The sequence below is a fragment of the Hemibagrus wyckioides genome, linkage group LG29 (assembly GCF_019097595.1).
Source record: "Hemibagrus wyckioides isolate EC202008001 linkage group LG29, SWU_Hwy_1.0, whole genome shotgun sequence".
In the NCBI taxonomy this organism is placed as follows: domain Eukaryota; kingdom Metazoa; phylum Chordata; class Actinopteri; order Siluriformes; family Bagridae; genus Hemibagrus; species Hemibagrus wyckioides.
In genome coordinates this window covers 7,530,179-7,549,112 of record NC_080738.1, presented here as the reverse complement: position 1 = coordinate 7,549,112, position 18,934 = coordinate 7,530,179, and the positions used below count along the sequence as shown (strand labels likewise).

General features: G+C 39.2%; 1 protein-coding gene across 1 annotated transcript; it reads left to right on the top strand.

The window, feature by feature from the left end:
* Nucleotides 1-545: 545 nt before the first annotated feature.
* Nucleotides 546-6,129, top strand: clrn2 (clarin 2). The gene is made up of 3 exons (XM_058384956.1): nucleotides 546-1,080; nucleotides 1,962-2,141; nucleotides 3,158-6,129. Exons 1-3 carry the CDS (start codon nucleotides 828-830, stop codon nucleotides 3,424-3,426), a joined length of 702 nt encoding a protein of 233 aa, XP_058240939.1. The 5' UTR covers nucleotides 546-827; the 3' UTR covers nucleotides 3,427-6,129.
* Nucleotides 6,130-18,934: the final 12,805 nt, after the last annotated feature.

Below are 18,934 nucleotides of genomic sequence, written 5' to 3'. Positions count from 1 at the left end.
TATTTGTGTTTGCTAAGATACAAAGTCATTTTTTGGAGAGATGCACAAGGAAGCAAGCTGGCTTCACGACTGCTACTGGATGGAAGTATCTCCCTGTTCCACATGGCCGAGACTTGCTCACGCTTGACCTTTATCTTCATTGTGCCTTTGACAAGGTTATGGCACTGAAATATAGAGACCTTACACTGTGCAAGATATTATACACTGTGCAAGATATTATATTAGAGGCCATGTCTGTGAGCTGAGGGATGAATTATAACGAAGCATTGGCTGCGTTGTGCAAAAAATTGTGCACAGAATGTACAAGGTGATTAAGAGGATTCATTTGCATGGTGTGTGTGAGTGTGTGTACTGTATGTGGGTGGATGAGTCAGTAGGTGTTGGTGTATATCTACCAAATGTTCAAGTGTCCATGGCATTTTTTTTATATCTTGATAGGGACCAACTGTTCCCACAAGGATAGGAATATTTGTGTGTGTGTGTGTGTGTGTGTGTGTGTGTGTGTGGCAGAGGGCATTAAAACCCCTGGCTTGGAACTGAAGCGCAGCTAAAGTATAAGGTTTCGTTCTGAGGGAGAGAGAGCTGTGTTTGACCCGGCTCAGCTTCGGTTTCCTCGTCCTTAGTGTTAAGCTACACTACAAAACTTGGTTTATTCAGAGTTTACCTTGCCTTATTGACCTGAGCAAAACAACACAAAAGGAGATATTTACAGTCTACCTATGGACTTTTCCATTCCATTACCTTTTTCAGCAGTGGATGTCTGGAATAGGTGTACTGCGTGACACGGCGAGGAGGAATGAGGCGGGAAGGTGTGTGTGAAAGGAGCCATGCCGACTCTGTGGAAGCGGATAGTGTTCTCTGTAGGCTCCATACTGAGTATCAGCTCGGTGGTGCTCCTGGTCGTGGCGCTCTCCACCGAGTGCTGGATCACTGCGACCATACTGTGTCAAACCGGGATTGATCTGGTGAACGCATCAAAGCCTGAGCTCGAACAGTTTACTGGAGATATTTACTACGGGCTCTTTCAAGGAGGAAAAACGCGGAGGTGCGGCCTCGGCAGTCGTCGTTTCAAAATTTACAGTGAGGCCTTTTTTTTTTTGTAAGAAGGCACAGCTTAATTTGAGCAGCTACCAGCTACTATAACACAAATCAAGCTGGTCAAACTGGTAGACCATCTTTGCCAGGTTCTGACTTACTGCCAGCTCTGTTCTAGGTGCTGAAAAATGTCACTAGAAGGCGCCTTTGCATATTAATTGTAATGTTATGATGATTTTCATGTCAAAATAAAGATATTCATAGTAGAACGGAATTATCAGAGTAGGTCATAAGTGAGGAATAAAACACTGTTATTGGTTCTTCTTGCTATTGGGAAATAATTATAAAAATACCGTGATGCAGACTGACAGGAAGTGAAGTTGCTTATTATCCTATAACAGCATATCCCTAGTTACCATTCCAATGTTACACACCTCATAGTATATTGCTGCATTTTAAGGGTGTGCCCATATCTATCTATCTGTCAGTCATTTTAAAATTTCTGATCAAATTTTAACATGTTGATTACAGACCACCGCTTCCCACCCCAAGTCCTGGAGTATCCCATGCCCTGATGCACATTTTACCTTTCCTTTCTCTAACACACTCACTGCAAATCAGGAAGGGTTGGAATTGAGGAAAACCCTTGGGGGCATCATTTCACTAAAGGCAGTTCAGAGTAAAGAAAAAATGGTGTTTGTGTGTACTTGTGCTATATGAATACACTAGATGGCCTAAAGTTAGTAGGCACTGGATCATAATTGGATTCATTTAGTTCCTCTTAGCTGTTGTAATAAGCTCCACTCTCTCTTCTGGAATGGCTTTCCACTAGATTTTAGACATGGCTGTAGGGATGTTCAGGTGTTCACAAACCTTTGGCCTTATAGTTCATATATATTTTTAAATTTATGCTCTTTTCTTTTCAGTTTTCCCAAAACTGATTAGGAAGGTCAACAGTGGTCTTCATATGATCATAATCTTCTTCCTCTTCTTTGCCATTGGCTTTGCACTGGTCAGTCTGGCATTCTGCATTTACAATGCCAGAAAAGTGCCTTACCAGTCCATCAAAGGACCTCTAGGCCTCTACCTCTGGAACCTCATTGCAGGTAAGTTACCAATATGGCTCAATGGGTTACTGATCAGACAGTTGTGGTTTTAAGCCCCAGCACCCACAAACTATCATTGGTGAGCAGGATCCTATTTGATCCAAGGATGCTGCTTCATGGCTGAACCAAACCTAGCTTTCTAACAAGTTGGGATATGTGAAGTAAAGAATTTGCTTGTGTTGTAATGGATATATGGCAAATATGTATTTTCTTCTATAGTCATCTGTAGTCAGGTCCATCAATAATGACGGCTTTGGTAATGAAGTGTTTCAATGATATGAAAGTGTGTATATGTGGTTAATTAGCTTAATCTTACATGAGACTTATCCAATATTAAATTGATTGATATAGTGGGTACCACTGCACTGAATAGTCTGTGTGATCTTATGCAACACTCAATCTTTTCCTGAAATGCTCGATAAGTTTGGAGAGCAATGAATCTGAGATATCTCCTTAATCCAGAATCTCTACAGATCCATGGCCATGACAAAGGTTGATTTTGTAGCTATTGAACCATTTTGTGACACATTTTAATAAGATCCAGCTTTAACCTTTCTTGGCAAGGTTTCTTCTCAAATCATCTAGTACTTCATGGACTATTTTCCATGAATATGTGTTCCCAGTTTGTTTAGAGGACAAACAAAGCTTCCACCAAATTATCACCTAGAAATGCATTGTTTCTGTATCACCATCCATCAGTTATACCAAACCCAGCTTGAGTGTTGCTAAAAAGCTCTATTTTTGTGTAATCTGACCACAGAACCCAGTTCCTGTTGTATCAAGTGCTAACATTTGTGTCTAGATGAAAGACAAGGCTTTTTCTCTGGTTCTACATTCCAAATAGCTAACTGGTATAACAAGGTATGCTGTATTATGCTGATGAATGACTGATGAAGGGCCTCTGTGTTACCTTATGTATGTAATAGGTGGCAATAATTATGCCTAGTTTTTAATAAAAACAAAGCATTTAGTGGTTACTCAGAAACTTTACCAATCTCCCAATCTCTCTTCCTCAGCTCTGTTCGGTTGTCTCAGCTTTGCGTGTTTCATCGCAGCAGTCCGGTGTCATCGGTTAACAGAACGCGTGGCCAACTTTCAAGAAAATCTGTTCCACCTGGTGGTTTTAGAGGAGAACCTGGGATTCTCGTTTTGGCTCTGTGTTGCTAGTACTGTCTCACACGGAGCCAATATACTGGTGGTTGCCTCAAGCAAAATTCACCTGCCCACAATACAGACCAAAAAACCAGAGGAACCGACTGCAACAGGAGACGATTTACTATACTGAATTATTAAAAAAAAAACATGGACTCCGAACTTGAGCAGAAAAAATAGGAGCAAGAGAGACTCTTTTGCATTGAACTAAACTCTGTAAAGCAGCTGTCCTGTACAAAAAGATGCATATTGTAGAAGAAAATGTTTTATTGTTTATGTGTTCAGCATCTGAGTCAGCACTGTTTTGTACATTGATTCATTTTGTGTAGAAACAATTCTACAAATCTTTTGTAGAAATTAACCACTTAGTAGCATTATAATGCAAAAATGTAAGAGAAAAAAAATCACATATTTATATAAATATACAGGGGTTGGACAATGAAACTGAAACACCTGGTTTTCGAACACAATAATTCATTAGTATGGTGTAGGGCCTCCTTTTGCGGCCAATACAGCATCAATTCATCTTGGGAATGAAAGATACAAGTCCTGCACAGTGGCCAGAGAGATTTTGAGCCATTCTTCTTGCAGAATAGTGGCCAGGTCACTACGTGATGCTGGTGGAGGAAAACATTTCCTGACTCGCTCCTCCAAAACACCCCAAAGTGGCTCAATAATATTTAGATCTGGTGACTGTGCAGGCCATGGGAGATGTTCAACTTTCATGTTCATCAAACCACTCTGTCACCAGTCTTGCTGCGTGTATTGGGGCATTATCATCCTGATACACGGCACCGCCTTCAGGATACAATGTTTGAACCATTGGGTGCACATGGTCCTCCAGAATGGTTCGGTAGTCCTTGGCAGTGACGCGCCCATCTAGCACAAGTATTGGGCCTAGGAAATGCCATGATATTGCAGCCCAAACCATCACTGATCCACCCCCATGCTTCACTCTGGGCATGCAACAGTCTGGGTGGTACGCTTCTTTGGGGCTTCTCCACACCGTAACTCTCCCGGATGTGGGAAAGACAGTGAAGGTGGACTCATCAGAGAACAATACATGTTTCACATTGTCCACAGCCCAAGATTTTCGCTGCTGGCACCATTGAAACCGACGTTTGGCACTGGCACGAGTGACCAAAGGTTTGGCTATAGCAGCCCGGCCATGTACATTAACCCTGTGGAGCTCCCGACAGACAGTTTTGGTGGAAACAGGAGAGTTGAGGTGCACATTTAATTCTGCAGTGAGTTGGGCAGCTGTGGTTTTATGTTTTTTTGGATACAATCCGGGTTAGCACCCAGACATCCCTTTCAGACAGCTTCCTCTTGCATCCACAGTTACTCCTGTTGGATGTGGTTCGTCCTTCTTGGTGGTACGCTGACATTACCCTGGATACCGTGGCTCTTGATACATCACAAAGACTTGCTGTCTTAGTCACAGATGCGCCAGCGAGACGTGCACCAACAATTTGTCCTCTTTTGAACTCTGTCACCCATAATGTTATGTGCATTGCAATATTTCAAGCAAAACTGTGCTATTACTCTGCTAATTAAACCTTCACACTCTGCTCTTGCTGGTGGAACGTGCAATCAATGAAGATTGGCCACCAGGCTGGTCAAATTTAGTCATGAAACCTCCAACACTAAATTGGCCAGTGTTTCAGTTTCATTGTCCAACCCCTGTATATGTATATGGACGATTCTGGATATATTTAATTTCATAATAAAAAAATAAATGTCCAGCTAACAGAGAATGTTCAGTGTAATGTTAAACAAAAATACCTGTTACATGTAGTCAATAACATTAACACAGACCCATAGACAGTGTATTAAATGTTTTAGGAACTAAAATTGATCAGGACATAAACCATACTGTAAAAAAATAATTACACACTGTATATAACAGTTATGTTACTAAATCCTACACAGTTTCATGTTTTGTTTTACGCTTTGTTTATGTCATACATCCAATTTAGTCACATGAAACAGACCAATTTTGACTGAGGAATTTAATAAAAGGTCCAGTTTTTAATAGTGCTCTGATTATAGAGCACACTTTGTGCTAAAAACAAAACACAGTGAGAATTTATTATAAGATTCAGTATCAATTATTCATTATTCTATTTGAATATCCGGTTACTTTTTCTTCTCATGGTCATTGGTCATTTATTTACTGTGTTTTGTTTTTTGTGTGTGTTTTTCACACCCTCAAGCAAGTACAGCACACAGTGCAGTTTACTTGACACACTCCAGAGACTTTTCCATAGTAGTATAACATTACAGTTAACTGTAGAAGCACCAGACCAATTTTTTTTTCCCACACTGTCTTTTGCAATTCATCTTATAGTTAGCACAGTCGCTCTCAACTGATTTGATTAGACTAGTGAGCCAACATGCTAATGAGAAAAAGCATGTTTGTGTTGTGCAAACTCAATTTTCCATAATTTTATCCATTCAGCTGTTTTTAGTAGGTAAAATATTTTTAAAATTAGCTTCAGAACCAGAGGAACAATCAAGAAGAAGCCAACGGGAAAGACAGAGAACAACAAAGACTATATTTGAGATATGAGAGATGGAAAATTATCGTGCATATTTTTGTTGGAGGATGTGTTTTGATTTTCTATTAAATGGAGGTGTTGGCTAGCAACAATATCAAGAACAAGAGATTCCATACACAAATCCTATGACACAATGGTATATTCCACTGTGGGGTGAAGGGCGAATCAGGAGGAGTGCAACTGACATCATCAAGAATTTTTGCCTTTGTACTTGACCCACAGTAACCCCATATTTATCTTCTTCAGAGAAACTAAACTGTCATTAAACTGTCAAACAGGCCCACCAGACCCCTAGCCTCCAATAATTAATAATTAATGATTTCTTTTAGAGTCCTTATGGGGATAAAGTTAATACAATTTTAAAATGTAATTAAATATCTAATAAAAATCACCCTTGGATGTTTCCCAGACTGAGTTATCTTCTTTAGCAAAGGTCTTTAAAACCAGCTTAGTGCCCTGGAGAAGGTTCTCATGGTGGCTCATCAATCTCAGAGTCAGCCGGCCTGTAGCTGCTTTAGTGAATGTAATAAAGCTGAAAGCAGTTTAATTTCATTATTGTTCCATTGGCTTTAGGATCACACCTAGAAAGGAAATGTGTTAAGGACAGATTACTGAACACAAACCTAAGATCCCGACCACCAGGGGGTCCTCAATGGGCGTAGATTTGAAATAAATAATTACATCATGACACTGTCGGACACAATACGATACAATTAATCTATGGTAACAGAATTGGGAATAAATTGGGGAAATGTTTTTAGTGTGTGGATCTGAATTTGAAGTTTTTGACTGGTGCTAGAAAAGTGAAAGTGGGCTGGGGGTGAAGGGGGATTGTCATTGGATAAGCATAAACCCACACTAAGTGTTTTAAAGGAAAGAAAAGAAAAGAAAGAAAAGCCAGAGAATATTCATTTTCCTAAATACATCAGATTAAAAGCTAACCCTGAACTTAAACACGCCAAAGAAAGAAGATTAATCAAGACTAATCACAGATCAAGACTAATCTGTCAGTGCTGGGATTTGCGTCTGAGCTTGTTAAAGAGCTTGACTTCGGTGGATGATAGTCCTAGTGGATGCCTAATGCAGTAATTTTTTATTTTTGGTTTGGTGTGTGTTGGGTGGTTTAGAGGGATTCTGTTCTGCCCGGAAGTCCATGACTTACTAATTCATTCAAGTTACATTCATGACATTTTTTATTTCCATTCATAATTAAGGCATATGGCAGTGTTGCATGGCAACTAGTAAAGGCAGTAAGTTACACCATACCAGTATACATGGAAATGACATGCCCCTATTTTATGTTGTACTTGAAAGCAAGTTTTCAAGAATAAACAATGCGTACCCCCCCCACCACCACCACCACCTTTTAAAATATCAATTTTAATCCAATTATAAAGGCATTGTAAATGTTATGTTTACATATATAGTAATGCTAGCTTACGTATTAGCTAGCATTTTTGCTAGTGTACTATGTGGAGGCAATTAGCTTATTATATTGTAAATAAAAAACCTGACAAAGACATGTCAAACTTTTCCCTCCTGTAGGTGCTCAGATGGTCAACAATTTGATTGTATATCATCAATTTGCTCCATGAACCAAACACATAATAACTGAAATCAGATTTTGATTTGTCAACTAATTTACACCTACAGACGTTGCACCCTTTGATTTCACTCAGTATTCTGAGTATGGGAAACTCTGAGCTAAAGTAAATTCTGAGATTTCCCACTCGTAATTACGAATTTTTGGTGGCATTCATGTGTGTTCAACCTCCACTTTAACTTCTGGCTTATTTTTCAGTTATTCATCCTGGAGAATCTTACTCAACAACTGCCGTGAATTATTTGTTTACTTCAGCGAAATGCTTCCTATGCGTCTAAATCCCAATTATTAGTATTTGCACTGTAACACACACATTGCAGATTAACTTTATATACATTCAGTGTATAATAACGCAGATAACGGATCAATATACAACTGTTTTTAAGTGAATATAAATGCAATTTAAGCAGGTCTCCAGCAGGTGGAGCCAAAAACAAGCAAATCGACCTTGCATAATTGAACCACTTGAAAAACACACATTCTCACCAGCGCGGTTTTAAAATCATATGGTAATGTTTCTCATTCCATTTTCTTTAAAATACAGAATATTGTATTAAGTATTTTGATACAAATTTGTTCAAGTTATCTTTGTAGTAATTTGTCTCCATTTCCTTGCTGAAATATGGACAACATGACTTTGATAAAATCAAGGACTGTGATGTAATATTAATGTTCAGTTTCGTTTTCATGACCTTTCTATGAATTGCTGTTGAAATCTCTAAAAATAATGAAGGTATTGAGTCGTTTGACAATAGAAATACTCCAGGTTGTAAGACACAGGTTCTGTTAATATCTGTGCAAACATTGTAACGTGTTATAATCATTTCTATAGTAAGAAATTACACAGGGACAGTTTTTTAATGAAGAGACGTTTATTCTGTATTTTTGTCTCCAGTGTCAAAAAAAGGTGAAAGCTGTAAACTCTGAAATTTGTTGGCAGAGGAAAGTCAAAATGGATGATTCTGTGGTTTCTCAGTAACGTGACATTTCTTTGGAAGCCATAATCATAATCTTTACATGTTGATTGGCCCATATATATGGGTGTGTACATGTTTCCAATGGCAGGGCCATTATCCTTCAGTCTGCTACACACCCTGCCATGAAGCCTGCACACTCTTTCTGAGGAAATGTCCTTGAGAAATGCATATTCTTCCTAATATATAAAAATATTGGTAGTTTCAACCCAGTGAGGTTGGGTAAGGATGGTGATACAGAATTCTGGTTTGATTCAACATGTGTGAAAATATGTGAAAAAATGTATCAAACGGTGCAGTGGAAAATTCCAGAAAATCAAGCTTGATGCAACAATGTGCATGTTCTAGTTCAGGTTCACGTCCTCAGCCTAGCATTCGGAACTGACCATCATTGCCCTCAGGTGATAATCGTATCAACCGTACTACCTGATCCAGCAGGCTAAAACTCAGCGACTGATTTGTAAAAACAACCCAGTGTTTTTTTAGTGTAATAAACTCTAACTGGGTGTTGGTCAGAGGTGACCATTTAGACAATGTTTATATATATATATATATATATATATATGTATATATATATTTGATAGATAGATAGATACTTTATTCATCCCAGTGGGAAATTTACAACTTCCAGCAGTATCCACAAGTATAGGTAATAAAGTAATAAAAAAAATTAAAATAGAAGTATAACAAAAAATACTAAACACGAAAAATTTAAAGGTACAAAAGATAATGAGGTAATGGGCAAAACCGGGTATTTAAAAAACTGTGTGTTTACAACAGGTCCTGTGCAAATCTGTGTAGTGAAGAGTCCTGTGCAAACCAAAGTGTACGGTGCATAGTGTACAGTTTGTAGTACAGTCCAGGACAGAGAGTAATGTCAGCACTAACTCCCCGGAGTGGAGTTAAAGAGTTGCATGGCATGGAGGAGGAATGACCACCTCATCCTTCTTCTTGATGCTGCCTCCCCAGCACACTGCCGCATGGAAGAGGGCACTTACCACAACTGTCTGATGGAATATGGCTCTGTTCTCTCCTGCACAGAGTGTCCATTCTATCATCCAGCTGTACTCCAAGGTATTTGTAAGTCTTAAGAAACTCCACACAGTCACCATTGATAGTGACAGGCTCCGGTTGTGGCCTGGGCCTCCTGAAGTCCACCACCATCTCCCTGGTCTTTGTAGTGTTGAGGTGCACATAGTTAAAGTCACACCATGTAACAAAGTCCTGTATCAGTTTTCTGTACTCCTCCTACTGTCCCTTCATTCACTATAGACCACAGAGGGAATTCATGGGATTTAAGCTACAACACTCACAGCACTTAAAAGGAAATGAAAACATGTCTTTGTAATGATCTCAGGCTTTTGTAAGACTCTGCTGTATCCGTGGTTTAAAGTGCTGTGAGTGTTGTAGTTTAAATGCCATGAATTCCCTCTGTGGTCTATAGTGAATTTTGTATCTATGAACCAGATATTACCCTTTTTGTGAAGTATGTCTTAATGGTACTCATCTCAAGAGAGTCCATACTGAAGATTACTGAGGATTACAAACCACTTTATGATAATGTCATTATGGACCTGGTCTAAAGGAATTTCCATTTATCAGAAAGTGCTCTGAAGTCTTAGGTCATATTTCTGCAGCATGGGAACCTTTTCAGGAGCCGAGCCAGTTCAGAAATTCAACTCAGAAATTTCCTATTCCTATTTTTAAATTCTGTTGTATTACTATTTACCTTTTTTTAATCATTAGTTTCTATGTGACAGATATAAGCTCATTTACTTAAGCTCGCCTTTCTATCTTCTTACTGCCCCATAAAGCTCAGTAGACACTGTTATCAGTAGGCACTTAGTTCTCAAAAGAGAACTGCAACAAGTGCTAATAGAGGCCCTTTGTGGCAGGAATCACGCTGCCTCATGCTCTCGCCATGAACACTTTGGGTGGAGGAGTAGCAATGCATAATTGCGTTAATTACAGGTATGCCAGATTTGCCAAGAATACATTTTTGCAAATATAGGGCAAAGTGTAAGTTCAAACAGTGTGTTTATTCTATTCTATTCTATTCTATTCTATTCTATTCTATTCTATTCTATTCTATTCTATTTTAATATTAGCAGAGGGAAAGAATTAAAGAGTGAATAATATACTTGTCATGAGCTTCATGATCTTGTCATGATACCCAATTTTTCCGGCGAGTTTTATGACTTTTATGTGGTTTTTGAAATGTAGCTCTGCTGGAAATGTGGCTCTAATTCAATATCATTTATTTTATGTTGACAATATGACAATATTTTATGTTGTTTTTTCACTTATAAGACTACATTGAAAACTCAAAACTTGTGCCTGAGGACATTGGAGTAAACTGAAAAGCTCTTGGGTTTTGCGGCATATATGAGCTGAGGTGCTTGACAGGAACACAGCTGAAAAAAATACAAGGACAATACATCCTTTTGAGCTATACAGACCAGCGCCTAGTTCTTGAAAATGAGACCTGTGTGTCAGTTTAAGAAACAGAACTAGCTAACAGTGCACGGGAGACCTAGCCCTACTTTTCTAATAGTCTCTATGACCTTCACAGAGAAAATAAAGTAGCACTGTGTCTTGCTGATGTCTGCACGACAGCCTCAGGCTCATGAATAAAAGCTATTACTCCTTGGTGTACTGCGTTGGAGGCATACATCAGGGCTGATGAGTCTTCCGTAGTAACCCATTTGCTGTTTCTATTTTGTCAGTAAGTGGGACATTTCATGGAGATTTCATAGTATACTTTAATATGACAGAAATGAGCCTTTCAAGGTAATGTGATCAGAAAGGTCTGAATAAGCTTCTCATTGAGCTTCTCATGCATGTGATCTGATGTTTTGTGTTTTCACAGTCCATGTGAAAACCGCAAGGTGATTATCAGGGTGGTTGTTAACTCTAGAGATCGGAGACAAATGCTGCTTGCCAGTGTGGGTCCACCCTTCTTGAACACACATAGCAGTATATGAGCCAGGAGCAAGTCTATTCTTTGTATTCATTGTTCCTTCAATGTGAAAAAATGCCATAAACAATAGGAGATCTGTTATTTTTTATCTGGTTCACTTTTAGTCTCTGCTTTATCCTGGTCAGGATTGCGGTGTACCTGTGGTGTACCTTTTGCAGAAACACTGGGTGTACAGTGGGAATACCTCACAGATGTGGCACCAGTTCATCTCAGGGCGCCATAAAGACACACATTCACAAATACACTTACACCTGGAACCAGGTCCCCTGGAGCTGTGAGGTGGCAACACTTTCCACTGCACCAATGTCCCTTAAATTAGGGATGTGGGAGCTTAGTGGTTGTTGGAGGGCTGCTCAGAAGGTTGCATGTTTGAATCCCAGGTCAACCAAGCTGCTGGCCCCAAACAAGGCCCCAGATGTACAAAATGAGAAAAAAATGTAAGCCACTCTGGAAAAGGTTGTCTGCTAAATCAGTGGTTCCCAACCTTTTTTTGTCTGAAACCTCACTTTTTCCCAAGAAAATATTTTAGGGCCCCCCTTCAAATTTAATGATATTATCGCTCTTGTAAGCTTGCAGCAAGGATGACAAAAAATGTTGTTTTCAGACAAACGGTTTGCTTATTACTATAACCAGATATGTCTATGCACAAATAATAGCCTATATATAATATTGAGAATACAATAACAAAAACATTAGCAGGCCATTTGTAATTTAAAAACGTAAGCCTAGGAGTAGCCTATAAATTGGCCCTATTTGAAATACAATAACAAAAATATCAATATTCACACTGGTGTGTAGGAAAAAAAAGAATGAATATAGGCTATTACAAAATGACTGCTGTCTGGCTCCTCAATACTTGCATGTTATTTGTGAGGCTTCATCAATCAGTGTGAGGATTGCTGCTGGCAGTGAGTAATAATTCTGTCAATTCGTGGAGAGATCTTTGACAGGGCAAGACGCATATCATCCTCAAGGGTCAGTCTGGCCAGTCTGGCTTTAAGGGCTGTCATGGTTGAAAACCCAGCTTCACAAAGGTAGGTGGTGCTAAAGGGAATCAGCACATTCATTGCAGCTGTGTGACAGACTGGGTGTTCTTCTGCAATTTCAGACCAGAATGATTCCAATGGAACCTCACTGAAATGGGCTTTCAGTCTGGCATCAGAGGATATTTCATTAAGCTCTTCCAGAAGTCTTGATGGCAGAGTAGCTGGAAGCTTTGCTTCAGTGTTCTAAGTGAATGGGTTTCTGATCCACAGAAAATCAGCTGCCTGCTCCTCAGTTAGAGCTAGGAAATAACTATCAAATTTCTCCAGGACCTTTGATAGATGCACTGTTATTTGACGTTGAATGATTTTAAAAAGTGTCTGTCTGCAATAAATGCATGGGTGTGCTCAAACATGTCACTGATTCCAGAGGAGACACTGGTTTTCCACATGTGTAGTTTTCTTTTGAAAGCCTCTACTCGTTCATGCTGCACCACAGTGTTTATGTTTGCACCTTGCATTGCTCTGTTAAGCTTGTTCATTTCACTGAATATGTCTGAAAGGTAGCTGAGTTGATGATTTGACATCATCCAAAAACTCTGCAAGGACTGGTCCACAAGAAAGTCACACGATTCCTCCCTCAGGCTGAACAGACGCATCAGCACCCACCTTCTGGACAGCCAACTCACATCAGTGTGCATCAGCAGGGTATGGTAATCAGTGCCTACCTCTTCGCAGAGAGCAGTGAATAACCGGGAGTTGATGGCTCTGGCTTTCGCAAAGTTCATGATTTTTACTGCCACATCTAAAACTCCATGAAGACTGGGTTCCATTTCTTTTGTAGCAAGCGCCTCTCTGTGCAGAAAGCAGTGTGTTGAAATGGCAAGGGAAGCAACCTCTTTGATACGCTGAACTACCCCAGACTGCCTGCCAATCATCGCGGCAGCTCCATCAGTACAGACCCCAATACAGTTGCTCCAGTTTATCTCATTTGATCTCATGAAATTATCCAAAGTTTCAAAAATATCCTTTGCCGTCGTCGTTGTACAGAGCTCTTTACAAAACAAAAAATCTTCTTTTATCTTGTTTTCCCATTCATAACGAACATATGCAAGGAGTTGTGCCATTTTTGACACGTCGGTAGACTCTATTTGAAGTGTGAAGTTATTGCCACTAAGTCGCGCAGAAAGCTGACCCCTCATGTCTAATGACATTGTTGCGATGCAACGTTTGACCATATTATTTGATAATGGTATCTTAGCCAATTGTTTTGACTTATCCTCTTCAAATAATTCCTTGACAATCTCTGTTGCGCATGGCAAAATCAGAGTTTCTGCAATTGTATGCCCTTTCTTTGCTTTGGTGATTTTGGTGGGCCAGGACCCCCCGTTGGGAACCGCTGTGCTAAATGACAGAAATATAAATTATAAAGGCTTACTACAGATACATTTACCTTTCTGGCATTTTGCAGACACCCTTATGCAGAATGACTTACAATTTATCTCATTTTACAAAACTGAACAATTGAAGGTTAAAGACTTCCCTGTCCTGCTTGAGGTTAAGGGGCCCAGCTGTGGCAGCTTGGTGAACCTGGGATTTGAACTCATAACCTTCCAATCAGTAGTCCAACGCCAGATCCCCAGATACAGGTGTTTTGCTGAACCCCAGGTTAGTGTAAGAAATGGTACAGAGAGAGGACTGTCCAGCTTGAGGTCTGTGTGAACATCCAGTCTAAGGTTGAGGACATCATCACTGTTTCTCCTGACTGCATTGATGGCATTGCTATCACAATTCCTCCTTCCATCATCAACGATATCATGCCACCAGTCTGTTAGGAGGTGCTGTTGCCCAGCAATCCTGAAGCAAGTGAACAGTTATAGTCCATCCAGTTATATACTTTCTCTCCACTAGGTGGTCATAGATCCTCTGAAAACTTTCTCAAAATATGTGTTCTTATGTGATTCTGTGTCGTTGTGTACATCCCCAACTTGTCATTCACCACCAAAGTTCAATTTCAATTCTCAGAGAACACATAAAATTACCTCCTTGACATAGAATATGCAATGTATCCAGACCTACTGAAGTCCCAGAAGTCATTGTGGCAAAAACATCAGCAGATGATGACGGCCTTAGCCATAATAATGACCAAAAATCTAAATATGCATTTAAAAACCATGTCTTTGATATATGATCTTTTTAGATTGAGATATATTTGAGGTTGTTATGAAGTCAAATTTATCCCTCAGAAATATTTTAATGAAAATACTCTTGCTTTCATCCTGAGGTAACTCTTCAGTTAAGTTTTCAGTTAACATGAGGTCATGCTTGCAATCTGTGAGCTTATATATATATAGCTTATTATATCATTAAGATAATCTTGTAAACAATGGTATGTTTGTCATTTTATGAATGTTGCAGTGTTTAATTTATTGCCTGATTGGTGGTCCTGTTCCAGTATTAGATATTAGAAAAGATCTGTCTTTCTGAGTTTGTTTCAAGGTTGCCTGGCAAGACCAGTCTTCACTAAGACATGAGTCTGTTCTCTTAGATTTGAGGGCATAGCACATGGTCAGCCATGATACAGCGTCTCTGGAGTAGACAGGTACTTTGCTCCAGTACCCAGCAGTGGCAGCTTGGTAGTGCTGGGGCTTGAACCCTGATCTTCTGATCAACAACCCAGAGCCTTAACCACTTGAAAGCCTTTTAACACTTCCCCCACTTAAGGTACAACTGCCCCAATCCCAGGAAAAATCTCAGCAAATCAGCAGTTTCTGAAATATCAACCTTGCTAAGACAGCAGGATGATCGCTGTTCTGATTTTTGCTGTGAACCTGATCTGAAGCTCTTGACTTTTATGTGTATGATTTCATGCTTTGTGCTGCTTTAATCTGTCAGTAAAGGCTTAGTGATATCATCAGCCTCATCATCAGCCTCATATCAATAATGCTTCAATAATGTTTGATTGTGGTTTGCAATTCCGGTGTTACACAGATGAACATGGCTTCCCTTTTCAGTCTGGCTCCTTTCAAGTTTTCTTCCTCATATCGCCTCACAGAGTTTTTACTCAACACCTCACACTTGCTCATAAGGGATAAAGATAAATTTTTTTTTTAAAATAAAAATCACTGCACCAGCACATTTTCTGTTTCTACTCCAGTAAGTTGAGAATAATTCTGTACAGTGTAATGCTGAAAAAGTTTGGATATGTAACCATTTTATCATTCATTTTAGTATCTTATTGTCTGGACAATATTGGTTTATTTGGTACATATCGGCATCATATAAGATGAGCTAGAGCTAGTGAGGTGTCTGTGAGGTGATGAGGTTTATTTATCAGTTTTGGGGAAGGAGTCTCCAGTTTCAGCGCCTCAGAACAGTCAGATGTAAAGGTATAAATTTAATCTTGAAGAATTCAGGAATTTTTGTAACATGAAAAGCTTAATCTTATTAACTTTAACAGAGAGAGAAAAGAAAAGAGAGAGAGAGAGAGAAAAGGACGACTGAGAAACAACAGGAACAAACGTGTCTCATAGATGGAACTCTGTAGTATAGGACTAATCAAACATTTCACGTCACATCACTCAGTCATTAATCATTTTCCTATCCAGCATGCTCCCAAGTGCTTTATTCCAGTGTTGCATTTCACTGCATTCCTGAGAATTGTTATTTAAATGTTCTGTATATCACAAAGTCGCTGTATGTGTATTTTATGCAGAACGCTACACTGATGTGTTTAATACACCTTATGCAACAATGTGTCCTGGCACCGATGCCCACATGCCCCTATGTGCAGCTGCCCAAATGGTTCGAAAAAATCTATAAATCATGTCAGCATAATAGCATTGCATCTAGCACACTACAGAGTGCAGATCCTCTTTAGCTGCTCGGTCTGGCATTTTGATTCGATCTGTCTGGTCTGTCTCAGAGCTCTGTAAGCAGGATTTGCTTTGTAAATGTGTGTGTGTGTGTGTGTTCTTAGTTACAGTTCAGCTTGATATCATCAACTGGTGGAGATTAAACTCCAGATCCAGGCTGTAGGTACATCCACTGTCCAGGTTTTCTTCCAGCTGCTGAAGCTGAATGGGAACCGCACACACACACACACACACACACACATGCACACACAGGAGCTGCTGTGGAGGAGAATAGAAGCGCACAGGTTACTCGAGAGGTTACCTTGCTACAGGACAGTGGTATAGGTAATGCTTGCTTTGTACTCTATTATGATTTATGATAATGATTTTTTGTGATGCATGTCATTTATTCCTGGATGCACCTGCATTGCTTCTCTGTGTATCAGTGAATGTGGCTGTGAACTAATGGTTAGGGCTGTCGGTGTGAGGGATTGCACTGCAGCTGTCCTGCGTGTGTGTGTGTGTGTGTGAGTGCAGAGGCAGCAAAGAATTAGCAAAGCCGCATTAGAAGGTTGCTGCAAGGACACAGTGATAATGTTTATTTTATAGATTTTTCCATCTTTGTTCCTCAGTGCATTCAACACTCTGATTTGTCTTTCCCACCATCTTTCGAACACAACAGATTCCTTTCTCACCATCTCCATCTCAATCTCCATGTGTTCTCTGATCATTGAGGATCAAGTATATATATAATTTACACACAATCCATTCATGCTTGATGAGGCAGCAACACCCGGGTTTGTTGCCCCTCCCCCGTGTCCTGCTCCTACAAGAATATGATAAGAGAAATGAGTTAGCAAGGTAACCTGTGTGTGTGTGTGTGTGTATTTGAAATAAACGATCGTGATGACTGGAGTGACACAGAGACTCTGCGTTATTCATTATCGCTTCCCCTCTCACTCTCGCTCTATATTCCTACTGCATAAACTTCCATTTGTTTCCATGGCAACCCTTTTGATCGCACCCCCCTTTTGAACCTTTCCCTTGTCTCTGCTCCCCCTTTTTTCCCCCCATCTAAATCACCTCTGCAGTAAGGACTGCAAAAGGGGCTGGTGTAGCTATGCTTGTCTAAACATGTGTAAAAAAAAAAATGTGAATATGTATTTTTTATTTGATTGGTTGATTGGTGAAAAAATTAGTTTGTTAATATTGGCCTACACTAAAAGTCCCAGGTTACTAAGTTATACCTTATAATAATCAGATTACAAATTGTAGTATTATTAATTAATTTGCTGCTTTGTCAGAGATGTGTCTCCACCCTTTTGCTATTATTATATACACCCCATTATTATAGGTCAATATGTGAATCTATGGCATCCCACCGAACGCCATGAATGCTTTTTTATGAAATTTGGCACAGTGATAGAAGACTTCACAGTCTTAATTACCTTCACAGTCATTTTGGTGTACTTTCCTCAGTCACTCTTGTGCCACCTACAGGGCACAGTTTCACCTAAAGTAGAAATATTAAAAAACAAATAAACAAAAAATGTTTTAGACGTTTATTTCCAAGAGAACTGTTTTGTCAAAATGCAATTAACCAAAAAATAGTTTTCTTTTCTTTAAAGAAATAATTTTTTCCCACTTTACTACAGAGGGACATAGCATTTATCATGTGCCTAATAAGAACAGACACTAATTAAAATTTAAAATGCTTGTTGTTGATGATGATGATGTATGTAGTGCTGTTTATTTGCCATTTTAAATTTCAGCTTTAGTTCATTAAAATATGACATAAATGCTGCTTTAATTGATTGTTTTTCAGTGTAATATCTGATACAGTGCTCCACTTGGCATATCGACCCTGATCGGCTTTGTAGCTTTGAGCTGCTTTTGACCTTGAATCTCATTAACCACCATTTCCACACCCCAGCCACTTCAAACGTAATCAGAGCCAGATAAATGCAATAACAACACATTTCATTTATGTAAGGCTTTTTTGTTAAGCCAGAGGCATGCATTTTTAAAAATGTCACACGGTATGCATGTGCATGCAGATAAAGGCAAGTTTACAGACACACACACAACGGGATTGATTTATTCTGCACCACTGAAGTCGCAAATCAGATCGATCAAGATGATGTTCTGTATTTCAGATCACAGGTGGATATTAATGCGTTGTTGTTTCTATAGTAACAATGCACTGGGATTGTATGGTAGATGGTCAACATAATCTGACACTAATGATGAGGGTTGTTTATTAAACTGGATGAGAATGAGATCAAATTGATCTAGTTCTATTCAGAATTATTTCACATCCTTACAGAAATTTACATGTGAAACGCACTGTTGTGAACAAACACAAAAAACCCCAAAGAAATCCTGTAGGGACTGATTCATGTAAATCTGCATGCTTGAAACCTGATAAATTATGGCCATGACCACAAATTAAATTAGTGTAACCAAAACTTTTCTAAATGTGTCTAAATTTCAGTTTTGCCTTTAAAAATATTAAGACACAAAAAATGATATGAAGTGGGTAATAAATGGGTTAAAACATGTTAGTTAAGAAAGACGACTGTAAGAAGATGTTTATTTAATATTTATGGAAGGAGTCTCTAGTCTGTGTAACTTTTTGAAAAATCTTTGCGATGGATGGATGGATGGATGCATGGATGGAGTTTAG

Coding starts and splice junctions, on each gene's coding strand:
- clrn2 (XM_058384956.1), top strand. CDS start 828: ATGCCGACTCTGTGGAAGCGGATAGTGTTCTCTGTAGGCTCCATACTG. Junction 1,081..1,961: donor TCGTCGTTTCAAAATTTACA/GTGAGGCCTTTT, acceptor TTTTCTTTTCAG/TTTTCCCAAAACTGATTAGG. Junction 2,142..3,157: donor CCTCTGGAACCTCATTGCAG/GTAAGTTACCAA, acceptor TCTCTTCCTCAG/CTCTGTTCGGTTGTCTCAGC.